A 13,391-nucleotide genomic window follows, 5' to 3' on the forward strand; every position below is an offset into this window, starting at 1 on the left:
AAAGTTTCCCTCTTCGGTCGTATACAGAATTGCAGGAGACGCCGTCAAACATGCCTGAACAAAACTGAAAAAAAAATATTTTCTAGAAAACCGATAAAAGACTGCACCACGGATAAAATCAGAAGAAATCTTTTCTTTATATTCATACGAGTGTTTCGGAAACCACAAGGACAATTTCCTGCTAAAGTGCACTGTTCGTGGAGCACGAGTCTGATATGGAATGTCCCTGTGCGAACAAAAGTGGATCCTGTGCGAACAAAAGCCGCACGTGGATCAAGCAAGTTATTATCTATTCTGTTCATAAAATAATTTTGCTTCATAGTTATTTAAACTAGTGGTATATGGCATCGTGTCTTAAAACAAACTAATTGAATTTTCAAAGTTTTCAAATTGATTATTAAAAAAATACTGTAACTTTCATTATTCGAATTTTATAGATAAAATACAAGAGAGCTTACAAATTAAACGACGACGTTTATATATGTTTACATGAAAAGTAAATAAATAAATCTTAATCAAGCGTAGTTAGAATGAAGGACTTCATCTCATATTTCTAAGAATTATATGAACTGAATTGCAAAGTTAAAATTATTTATCTCAACTATATAAGTAAGCGAGCTTTAGAATTTTAGCTAGAATTATAATTAAAACCCGAATCAATTTCGACATTTAAAAAAAATGTTTCCCCCCAAAAGCTAATCCTTTCTTCAGACTTGCAACACAAGCAAAATGATTTGATCCGTGCGCCCGAAATCGTGGACGCATACATACATGCTAAGAAACCTTTAAAAAGTAAATATATGCAGGCCTTTTAATTTTCGATTTTATTACTATAACTAACCGAAAGGCAGTGACTGATGCCTAGATAAAAAATTAATACGATTTATATTCAAGATTTTCAAAATAAAATTCCATCGGCAGATTTTTTGAAGAACAGAACATTAGATTTGTCATTTAAATACGAAAATCTTCCAATATAACGTTAGAGGCAAAAATAGAAATATTTAATTAGAAGATGTAAATATTTTAATACAATATTAGGATAAAATATCATTCAAAACTTATAAATTGAAATACCACTTTTCAGATCAATTCTCCGAAGGCGCTTTCCAGGTTTATGCATAAGACACAATGAATAAAATGACGTAAGTATGATACTAGATACATAAGTAATTTTCTTTTTACATAAGTTTTTCTTGAAGCTGTTTTCTTCGATACAATATCCACAGATACCCACCATTTCTCAACTTCTACTGGTACGATTTACTTGAATTTTTTTTCAGAGTCTCCATAGACTTTTCCCTGACTCTTGTTTTTAATAATGACGTCATAAAATTTATTTGGCATTGGTATTTGTTGACATTTTAAACTTCATTACACAAATACTTACTATGATTCTGAATAACTACGAAGCAAAATTATTTAGAATAATAACTTGATTTTCAGATAGAAAGTGTCTGGGAGAATGGCTTTTAAGATTTCTGCTTCTAGCGCAGGGACGGACATTCTATTCCAGATTCGGGCTCCACGAACAGTGGCACTTCACCATGAAATGCCCTTATGGTACGCCCGAAACACTCGTGAGAATTGGTGGATATTATATTCTGTGTGCCAAATTTTGGAACAACCAGGCAGAAACTGTTTAAGTAACATTTAAACCACCAATTTAAAGAATTGCATTAACATGGCGATGCCTGAAGAGCACTAGGTCCACAACCGACGTCCACGATCCACGATGGATCAGAAGAAACCTGAAGAACAACCTGGATCTCAGGTTGTTCAATTAAACTAAACCATTGTTGACACAATGTCAACAAATTGGTGGCAGGAAATCACTGAGGATGCCAAGTCACAAAATGCAAAAAAAATTAAAATTTTAAATGAGAAATGATTTAGGATAAAAGAATTACAATAAAAAGAAGTAGATCATGAATATAAAACCCATTTTAAATTCAAAGATCACACCTTAAAACGAACTTACAATAAAATAATTTTTTAAAGAATATTGTTTTGTAACATAATATGTATAGAAAGTACTTTGTGTAAAATATTGTAAATGTAAATATAAAAAAAGTGATTTATTTTTCAACCTAATTCATTTCTATAATAAATTAAATTCGTTAATTATTCCGCTTCATCTGCAATTCAAGATCCTGTAATAATTCCAAACATGATTTTAGATCATATTTTCTTCCCCTGTTATAACAAAGTAATAAGATCTTATTTGCCATTTATCTTTAACCAAGTTTGTTATAGTTTTCAGAAGAAAAAAAAGTTTCTGTTCAATACACATTCAGTTTTCCCAGGAATTCAATTCAGTTTTGCTCACATCTATTCATCATACTTTTATTTTATTATCATACTAGTATAAATAAGAGTCAGCTAGACAAAAGTTAGAGATAGAATGTACTGAAGATATCCAAAGCCAATCCAATGAACGGAAGACCTAACAGGACTCATTCTCTTACTACCAGCATCAAAACAAGAACTATACATAAAATAGGGTATGGATAGAATAATATGCAACTAATTTTGTCTATGACATAAAGTAAGGACATTCTGAGATATTAATTTTAGGATGGCAGTTTACAAAAAAATCGTTTAGTTCTCTTTAGGACATCAGCACATGACCCATAAGCCTAAAAGAAATAAATCATACATCGTGACTATCTTAGCAGGGCTCAAAAGTAAGGTCTTTGTAATAAAATGCAATTCTCATCTTTTAACTGTTGGTCTTTTCACCTGTTTTTAGAAGTAGTTAGAGTTAAAATAAAAGCAGTTTTCAATTTTCTTTTCTTAACCTCATGAATGTTATGATACACATAAAAATACAATGTAAATCAGTTCAACTTATTAATCAAAATCCAAAGTCAAATTCCATCTTTCCTTTTACAAAAGTTCCTTTTAGATGAATTGCCATGATATATAAAGATACATTAGTTTCATAAACCTCGATGGTTATTGTCAGATATTAATCTTATAATAACAAGTTTAAGGTCATTACACAACTATGTCTAAGACGGCAGTACAAAAAAAATAAACAATTTATTTATTGTTAGTCTCACAATTAAGTTCTTTTCAGTATTATGCAATTACTTTATAATATCAGCAGACTATCTATAAGCTTAATTTAAGTTTAAAAATATATTTGTACGATTAACAATGTCAAAACATAATATTGCACTTATATACTAAACGATCTTATATAAAACTTAAATAATATAACATAATACTTTCTCATATTAATGAAATAAAAAACTTATTTAAACGTTTCATAAAAATTTATACTTATAACGAACTAGGACAAGAATCGTATTCTACAACTTACATCAACGGATTTTCGCAAATCTTTCACTCTCGTCCAGGACAGCAGAAATCTGAGATAATTTTAAAAATTAATATTTATATACATTTTCTAGAAAGGATGATGTATATAAAATGAAAATAAATGCAAAAGCAATCATAACTACCAAGCAACAAAATATATATCTATATAATAATAATGATTTACAAAATGAATGAAATGATAAATGAATCGAATTAAATAAAATGTACTTATGGAAATATAACTGAAAATAAACTATTGGTTTTCACATAAACAAGCATTTATGATGAGAACTGAGGAATATTTGTAACTGAATTCCTAAAGCCGTATGAGGAGCTTCAAAATGTGGTGTAAATAAATAAGATAATATGGGGCCAAACAAATCACAAATGATTAAGTACCATAAACAGTGGTGACAAATATAATTTTACTAGATACAATAATAAGAGACATGAGTGACTTCTACATGAAGCCATAGACTAGACATAGTAAAACAAGAAAAAAAAATTAGCTGATCTATGAATGAAATGACATCATGATACAGAACCTTGTGCATTGAAAACATGACATCTTTAATTCAAAAAGTTAAGATTAATAACTAAACTGCTAACAAAGAAGAAAAAAAAAGTACAACATTTATACTCCTGGCTAATCAGAATAATCTACACTTGATATGATCATGATGATTAGTGATTTTCTATATGTATGATTGAAAAATGTTTTGATTTATTCAACTAAATACCTACATTACTTTAGTAACAAGTCTGCCAAAAGTTTCTGTGATAGAAGCATCAAATTAAAAAAGCAATTTGGTGATACAAGTCCGCCAAGATCAACAGATTAGACATACAATTTGATGATACAGTGTGCCAAATCATATTAGACATAAAATTTGATTATAAAAGTCTGCCCAAAACAAAACAAGCATCAAATTGGACATACGATTTGATGATACAGTCTGCTGAATCAAACTAGACAATTTGGTGATACAAGTCTGCCAAAATCAACAAATCAGACATAAAATCTGGTGAAGCAGTCTGCCAAATCAAATTATACATAAAATTTTATGATACAAGCCTGCCAAAAACAGCAGAAGCATCAAATTGGGCATACAATATGATGACAGTCTGCCATATCAAATTAGACATCAAATTTGATGATACAAGCCTGCCAAAAGCAACATAAGCCTCAAATTGGACATACAAATTGATGATAGTCTTCCAAATCAAATTAGACATAAAATTTGATGAAGCAAGCATGCCAAAAGCAATAGAAGCATCAAATTGGACATACAATTTGTTAATAGTCTGCCAAAACAAATTAGGCATAAAATTTGATGATACAAGCCTGCCCAAAGCATAAGAAGCATCTAATTGGACACCCACTTTGATAATACAGTCTATCACATCAGATTAGACATAAAATTTGATGATGCAGTCTATCACACCAGATTAGACATGAAATTTGATGATACAAGCCTGCCAAAAGCAACACAAGCATCAAATCGAACACACAATTCGATAACACAGTCTACCACATCTAATTAGACATGATATTTGATGATACGGTGTGCCTAATCAAATTGGACAAACAATTCAATAATACAGGCCTGCCAAAAGCATGGTTAATAGAAATAGAATAAAATATTTTCTATGTAAATTCTCAACATCATTGGATAAATTTCTTATCAAATAACGTAATATTGGCATAAAAACCATATCAATGGCAAAAGTTAGCATAAAAATGTTAATTACCACACAATACTGAATGTAGCTACTCAACTTTACACAAAAATACAATTAACCTAATGTAACTGAATAAATATTGATGAAATACTTGATTGATAAAGTTATATGTATATATGATCAATTAAACCAGAACATTTTTTCTGTGCAAATAATTTCAATGAAAATTCTTATAATGCATCTAATAACAACTATTTAAATTAATACTTAGGAAATGATGTGATGTGTTAGTCGAGCAAAATATTGCATCTACACATGTATGAACATATATATGGCATAAAAGCAAATACACATGCATAAAATAAAAAGAAATGAAGACTTACAGATCGTGATCCGACAGCTTTCCTCTAATTAAAGGAGATAACTGTTCCATTTCTGGAGTTGACTTGGAACACATTGTCTGAAATAAAAAAAAGCATTAGCATAAAATTTAGACAAAAATTTTGCTTTGGTTTCATCATACATAATTCTATAATCAATAAAAAAGTATGGTATATAAAAAATCTGAGAAAAATTTGAAATAATTACTTTAATATCTGGTAAAGAACAACAACCATAATTTTTACAAGAAAGCTTTTGGTGTTTCCATTAACAAATAAGCCTTATCTTATTTTGCTTAACTAGGACATACTAAATTTTTTAATAATGTACTTAAAAAAAATGACCAAAACATCATTTGCCCAATAACCCATATTGTTTTATAAATACATTTTTATTATATTTTTATTTATGTGAAGCAATGTGTAACATAGTTTAATAAATTCTTTTCCTATTCTATTACCTGTGCATAAGCCAACGTAAACAGTTGCTTTGAATTCATATCACCCAGACCATGCTGAAACTCTTTCCTTTGTCTCTCACTATTTCTAGCACGATTATTGTTATTCAAATCATATACATTGTCATTTTCTACTGATTCTGAATCATATTCAGCTTGACTTTGTATTTTATGCAAAGCTGATGCAGCTGCTCTCACTGCTGATAAATGAATCGAAGCAGTTTTAAGAGCTATGCCTCTTCTACCAGTTTCAATAGGAACATGTCTGTAATAGAAAAAATAGCATGAAAAATATTGGTAAATTGAAGGTGTAATAAAAATATGTAGTGATTTAATGCATCATATAATAGAAATTAATACACTAGTAGCGGTCAAGATTTGATCAGGTCTTTTTACAATTAAACCCAAAACCCTTCGAGGTAGCAAGTATAAATGTATACATATAAATACCTTTAAATTATAATAACTGAGAGACTATTGAAAGTAACAAAGAAGAAGGTGGCAGATTAAACATCAATATATATCGCACAAAAAATACTTGTTTTATTCACTTTTGTTGTAGTGATAGAATATTTCTTATTTAAAGTCTGCTTAATATCTAATCAGAGTGATCACCACCAAGTAGTTTATTTAGCAAAGTGTGCAATGTTTGATTAAAAATTTAATATAATTTAAATTTTAGAAACTTTCCATATACAATTATCAATGTATGATTATAGATAAACTCAACAAATTATTATTGTCACAATTTGCAGTAAGAACATTGATTAATAAGATATTTCAAAAGCATGCAGAATTTTTTTTTTTTACTGTGATCATAGATGACATCAAAAATGATGGAACTGCATTAATGTACATACAGAGTCAAAATATCATTGATTGTATTTAATGTGTTATAACATTTAATATAATGTGTTAGTTTCATAAATAATTAATCCCTACAAAAGATGTGAATGAATTGAGATACATGCAATTTGAAGATGCTCAGATTATTTATATATTCAACTACTATTTGAAATAAATGATCCTGTAAAATTATTGAAAATTGGTTATATGAATACACAAACAAAATTAAACAAAAGGTGCAAATTGTATGCTCTTATGTTAAGCATAACAGGTCTATCGGAAAGTTCTATCTGTTTGTGGAATAAGAATACAATTTTTTTTTCTTTCGAAAATTAAGTTTATTGAATAATATAATAGCCATTATTATTATTGATTTCTCGGCAGGATGAGGGCAGTTTGTTCATCCAATTTTAAAAAAATTGTTTCAACTTTAAATGTAAAAAACTGAACAAATGCTCATTGGACATCTTCATTTTTTTTAACTTCCTGTAGGGTAAATTATAGTCAAGGACCAAAAATGAAAATTTTTGCATATCTTCACGTTTTAAAGGTTTCTGAACATTTTGGCATACCTCAAAGGGGAGATAGGGAGATATGCTGATTGGTTTTTGCCAAAGGCAGGTACAGCCACTATAGAAACACAAAGCAAAGAGTGCAGAAAATAGAAATCGAAATTTTCAGAGAAATGAGTATCCGATTTAAATGATCCAAAAAAACATTTAATTGGTAATGATCGGAAAAAGTAGTGATCAGCTTTTGGCAAAAGCAGGTTCAGCCATTTCAACGATACAAAGCTAAATGTGCAAAAAATGAAAATTTTTGAGTTAACTAAGTGTCCAATTTGAATGATTAAAAAAAAAACTTTCTGCTTGTTTTAACAAAATAATTGCTTTTAGAATAAAATATATCAAAATATAGTATATCAAAGATAAACAATAATATAGATGATACTGCGGCTGTACCTATGCCGATTGTCTTGTGGCAAGTTGTGAAGTCATTAAGTAAAACTTCTAAGCGCAGGTGTACATCTTCGAACAATTTATTTGAAAATACAATTAACGCGAGTCAAATAGATTTGACATATTAAGTTCAAAAACATTCAATTTGCAATACAGTTAAACTGATGAAAACATCACAACGACTATTACTGAAATACAAACAGCACCAATATTTGTGTACTGTATTACAGATTTCCCGGATATGGGGACACAACTTTTCAGTAGACCTAATAGTAGAAAGATGGTGGTAATTAGTGCTTTTATGAATGAATAATAAAGAAATGTATCCATTTATTCAATTAAATACCTATATGTTATTTAAGTTACTAACCAGTCAAAAGCATGTTTAAAAAGAAGCATCAAATTAATATGACACTTCGATACGGTAGATGCACTACTATGGATATTTTTAAACTAACATTTTTTTTTTAAATTCTTTAAATTTAAAGTTATATCAACACCTCTCAGTTTTTAGGTTATCGAAAACATTTCATTGTACAATTTAGTAATTTGGCAAAGCAGTTGGTAACATTTTGTAGTATTGCAAAATGAAATATTGGAACACATTATGTAAAGAATTTTTTCGCACATTATATTAAAAAAGGAACCACGCAGTTTAATTTTATTAAAACAACTATTTTTGTGAACACAAACTTCAATATTATGTCAGGTGTGAGTGGCTGTCAAATCTTTTTTCATGCGGACATGTTACCAACTTCATTCAGAATAATTCACATTTTTAGTCAGGATATATTAAATGGCATGGATGGGTTTTGGTTTTGTTGAATAATGTTTATTAAATTATAGAAATATTAATTGATCATATTGTCATAAGTTAGGAGAATGGCTCGTCAACGAAGAATTTGAAGACATTGGATATTTTTCGACCGGAGGAAGAAAAATCACCATAATAAAATACACTGCTGATCTTATGGTAATGAGCAGAATCGTCGAAGTGGGCAGAAGATACGATATGGAGATCAACATCGACATATCTAAAGCGATGAGAATCACGAAAGGAGATGATCCTTTGAAGATAACAGTAGGAAGAAAGACGTTGACCATTTAAATATGTAGGAAGCATTCTGACCAGAGAAGGATACTGCACGAGATAGATCCGGACAAGAATCGCAAGCTGCAAGGCGGCATTTACAAAGAAAAAAACGCTACTGACGTGCAAACTTAGCCTCGACTTGCGGAAGAGATTGATAAGGTGTTATGTCTGGATCAGAGACATGGACTCTAAGGAAGACCTACATGAACTACCTGGAGAGTTTTGAAATGTGGTGCAGGAGGCGAATGGAGAAAATAAAGTGGACTGACAAGATAACAAATGAAAAAGTTCTTAGAAGAGTGGGCAAAGAAAAAAATCTACTGAGCACGATCCTGAAAACAAAAAAAACTGGATAGGACCCGTTCTGCAAAAAAAGTGCTTTCTACACGACGTAGTCGAGGGTAAAATAGAAGAACTGAACGGAATGGAAAGAAAAACAATGCAGATGGTTGATGCGAGAAGTAAAAATGCAGGAAACTGAAAGTCGAAACGCAGGACCAGGAAGCATGAAAGCAGAAATTGGGAAAATAAAATGCATAAAGAAATGTCTGAAAAAATGATGGAGAATATAGTGGTAATGGGGTTGATAGATGAGGAAGGTTAGGTAAATAATTAATTTATGACTTTCCATGGTGGCTTTCACACCATGGAATTGCCTTCAGACACACTATACTACCATTTCTTATTATTATTATTCTCATGAGTGCAAACATTAAACTAAATATTAGCCTCAGTGTGGATGGACAATAAATTTACCCCATCAAGTATGTAAAACAATCTATTTCAATATCTAATTGTAAGCTAAATACGTTTAGACCGTTTTATAATATTGATATCTTTAATACTCTTGAAGCATAAACCTTATGATACAAATGGATTATAAGGTCTATGCCTAAAAATATATATATTTGGATTGCACTTTACACGACCAAATTTTTACATGTTATATTTAATAATTACATTTTTAGTCAGGATACATTAAATGACTTGGATGTGTTTTTGTTTTACTGATTAAAGTTTATTCAATTACAGAAATGTTAAACGGTCATAATTCCGTGAATGTAGTACAAATATTTTCTCAAAAAAAATGGCTGTATTGATTTAAAAAATTCAAAAAGCATAATGAAACTCGATAAAAACGCTTCTTTATGAATAAAAGATCGCTTCTAAAAATAAAAAACCCTAAATAAATTTTTGAAATTTTAATACCTGATGGAATGATATCAGTCCAATAAATACTAGATTGGAAAACTAATGCAACCCAAAAACAGTTGTACAATTATTCAGTAGAAGACAATACTTATCGTATCTTTTACAATAATTTAATGTAATTGTTGTTAAAATTGACATGTCAATTTATCTAGATCGAACATTCCTATGTGTCTGAGAAAATCTGTTTAAAGCAGAGGCTTTAAAGATATCAGATTTCTAATTACCCAATACAAATTATTATCTTACCTAGAAAAGCACTGCAAGAAAACGTCAGTATCATTATCAGCTATAATGTTGAAAACACTTGCAAACAATGCTTCGCCTATGGGAACTCCTAATCGGGCAACTTGCAATGATCTACAAAAGTTCCAATTAATATACTTCTCTACGACATGTTTATAATATTTTCAAGATTATGTATATTCAATGCTTACACAGGATGATCAATGTGGAAATGCGGTTGTTGCAATAATGCAAGAGGCAATGTGACGACACGCTGAGGTTCATAAAATCTCACACTCAGGGGCATCTTTACCATAAATTCCAACATTGATACAGCTGACTAGAAAAAATAATCATTGCAACGTTATTGCATAATGAAACAACAGAATAATATATTTTGGATGTGAATTCTTTCTTACATCATGAGCTCCTTGGGTTCCAGTTGAAGGAGGTATCAAAGAATTTTCCATAATAGCCCTTTTTTGTTCACTAGCTGCCAGAGCATTCTCAAAGAAAGCATTTCTCAAAACAGAGAAATCTCTGTAAAACCTTTCTCGATATGTATTGACATGAGTTTCTGCTGGAGCTCCTATCTGTAAAGTTGTCGTCTTCAACTGAAATAAAAAAGGGGCTATTAGATATCTTATGCAGTACATTCAATTCAATTTGATCCAATTTAATATATTCACTTTTCTGACAGCTTCTCGTTGTCTTTCCCCACTAATCTCCACACTTTTAAGCACAGCATCAATCACTGCATTCCTCATTTTAGCAAAAATCCATCTCGCCCTCTCTTTACCTATATTCGGCTCATTTTTATCCAAATCCACTCCTAGACCACTTTCAACAACCATTTCTTGGTTCTCCAAAATGGGTCCTGCCCAATCTCGCACCACTTTGGCGCACTCATACCATCTGGGAGGAGGTGGTTCGGTAGTAGTCGGGTAACTTCGACGCTGAGAGGAACTGCTTTTTGAATTAGGGTCCAGTTTGAAGGGCCCTGGTGTGATTAGGGATTGCTGGAAGTCGCGGTAGGCCAGGCGGTAAGCGGAATTTAGGTAAGGGAGGTAGGTTAGAGTCAAAGTCCACATCATGTAATTGTTGATTGGCCTAAAAATGTAACATAATAATTAAAGAAATTGATAATAATCAATCATAATAATGACTAACTAAATATTATATAGGTTACCAAAAATAATAATTGACACAATTAAGTATTCTTTAATGTGATTATTTGAACCTTTAGAGAATATCCAAACTAGAAGTATTGAGATGGTCTGGGACATAAAGAATAAAAACAAGAGCTAAAAATGGCGACTAGTGATATTATCGGAACACATGACATGAGAATTTCTAAAAACATTCACTTACAATATCTGACAATCTACGCCAGTTATTGTCAGATTGACCAGATTAAGAACCAGGAGCAGTAAAAAATAAAATCGTCAATAACAAGAATATCAGTAGTTTAAAAACTTTTAGCTAATAAAATAAACGTCGAGTCTAATCACTGTTATTTGCACTTATACTTATTGTTATATACTATAACAATAAAATTATTAATCAGTATCAGACCCCTCAGACATATATAGTAAATCATTGTTAATTTTGCTATACCTCAATTTATCTTAAAAATAATAACTTACGCTCTGTCTGACGTAGATATCAGTTCAGATAGTCTCCTGGTATATTTAAGAGAAGGCACCAAAATTTGGGTGTTCAGTTTGATTTTGGCTCGAGGAAACATTGATGTTATGACGTCGTACACAGGCAATTGTGGAGCAGCTGACTGTAACTGCTGCAGGGTTACTATTTCGTACCTAAATGGATAAATCATAAGAAATATATAATAACTATCATGTCCAAAAAATAGAAAATATGAATAAAGTAAATTACAGAGATAATAAATACGAGAATACTGTTCAATGATAAAATTAATTAATCTGTGCAATAAAACTAAAATTAATCATTACAAATTTTAATTATACACATTCTACTGAAATGGTTTAGAAAAACAACATAATAAAATTAATCTCATATAACAGATACACTTATTTGGAAGCTTTTTCAAATTTTCTATAAAATGAGTGATTTTGGAAATTTGCAATTTTGCAAACAAATTAATAAAAAGTTAGTTAAATTTTGCTTGAATTATATTTTAAATTAAACTTATAAAAACTGACTTGGTGTCAGCATCAATGTCTCCCAAACTTGCTGCAGTTTCTGCCAAACGTCTCTCGTAGTAATAAACGTCATCACTAAATTGTGATGCATCGGTTGAAGTCGCTCCCAACATGGTTGCAACGTCACGCATTAGCCGTTTGTAGGCCAGGGTTATCTGTTTAAGGTAAAATTATATAAATCAAAAATATTTTTTAAATTTTCTTATTAATAACAAATTGTCTCTTTGGCAGAAATATTTAGTAATTGTTAGTTTTTACAGATAACTATTAGAAATCAACCCCATAGTTGTCCTCTATTATAAAGTAACACCATAGTTGTCCTCTATTATAAAGTAACACCATAGTTGTCCTTTCTACTTGATATTGTATTTTGACATACATATCAAGATATTCGACTTTTTTGCAGCAATGCCTAAAAAAGCTTTTTTCACTCGTATTTTGATCATTATTTTCAGGTGAAAATTTATATATGTATGTTTGATATCTGATACTATTTTTTATCAGGTCGGGCATTTGAACTTGTGATGTGATCTGAAAATTTTGTGATTGCAAAGCCAAGACTCTTATTAAAGCGAACACATATGAACAAAATAGAGGTCGTCGTCTTAATACAAAAGTAGTTGTTTAACATTCTACCCGGCGCATTTTTACCATATTCATATGTTCGACTTGATATGCGCTATTTGATTTATTACTTTATAACAGTAGTCGGGGAACCGAAGTAAATAACCATAAATGGTAAAAAATGTCATTTTTAGGGGTCAAAAGTACGTATTGTTATTTACTATATAGAAGTATTTACTGTATTTCCTACCGTATGGGGGTAATATTTCTTTGCCATGGGGGTAATATCAACTTAGACAAAAAAATATTGGGGTAATGATTAATCAAGTTTCTTGACCGTTGGTTTATAGCAAAACATACGATGTTCTAACAAGTTAAATATTATTAAAAAAAGATTACATATCAATAATTGGGTAAATGGTTCAGGGTAATAATAATTGGCTTTAAAAAGAGAAATACAAAGC

At 30.4% G+C, this 13,391-nt stretch overlaps 1 protein-coding gene across 1 annotated transcript in view; it reads right to left on the reverse strand.

Moving 5' to 3' along the window:
- Positions 1–1,679: 1,679 nt before the first annotated feature.
- Positions 1,680–13,391, reverse strand: part of LOC113374611 (protein gone early-like) — a 35,073-nt gene continuing 23,361 nt past the window's right edge. The window contains exons 3-11 of the mRNA XM_026614589.1: positions 12,364–12,518; positions 11,827–12,000; positions 10,870–11,290; positions 10,600–10,794; positions 10,393–10,520; positions 10,205–10,315; positions 5,852–6,113; positions 5,394–5,470; positions 1,680–1,788 (exon numbers count right to left, since the gene is read on the reverse strand). Of these exons, the coding sequence (XP_026470374.1) occupies positions 1,680–1,788; positions 5,394–5,470; positions 5,852–6,113; positions 10,205–10,315; positions 10,393–10,520; positions 10,600–10,794; positions 10,870–11,290; positions 11,827–12,000; positions 12,364–12,518 (1,632 nt within the window). The remainder of the gene's footprint in view (positions 1,789–5,393; positions 5,471–5,851; positions 6,114–10,204; positions 10,316–10,392; positions 10,521–10,599; positions 10,795–10,869; positions 11,291–11,826; positions 12,001–12,363; positions 12,519–13,391) is intronic.

Source organism: Ctenocephalides felis, unplaced genomic scaffold, assembly GCF_003426905.1.
Source record: "Ctenocephalides felis isolate EL2017-DRISC unplaced genomic scaffold, ASM342690v1 CF-g0.4_SCAFFOLD_01886, whole genome shotgun sequence".
NCBI classification, from domain to species: Eukaryota; Metazoa; Arthropoda; class Insecta; order Siphonaptera; family Pulicidae; genus Ctenocephalides; species Ctenocephalides felis.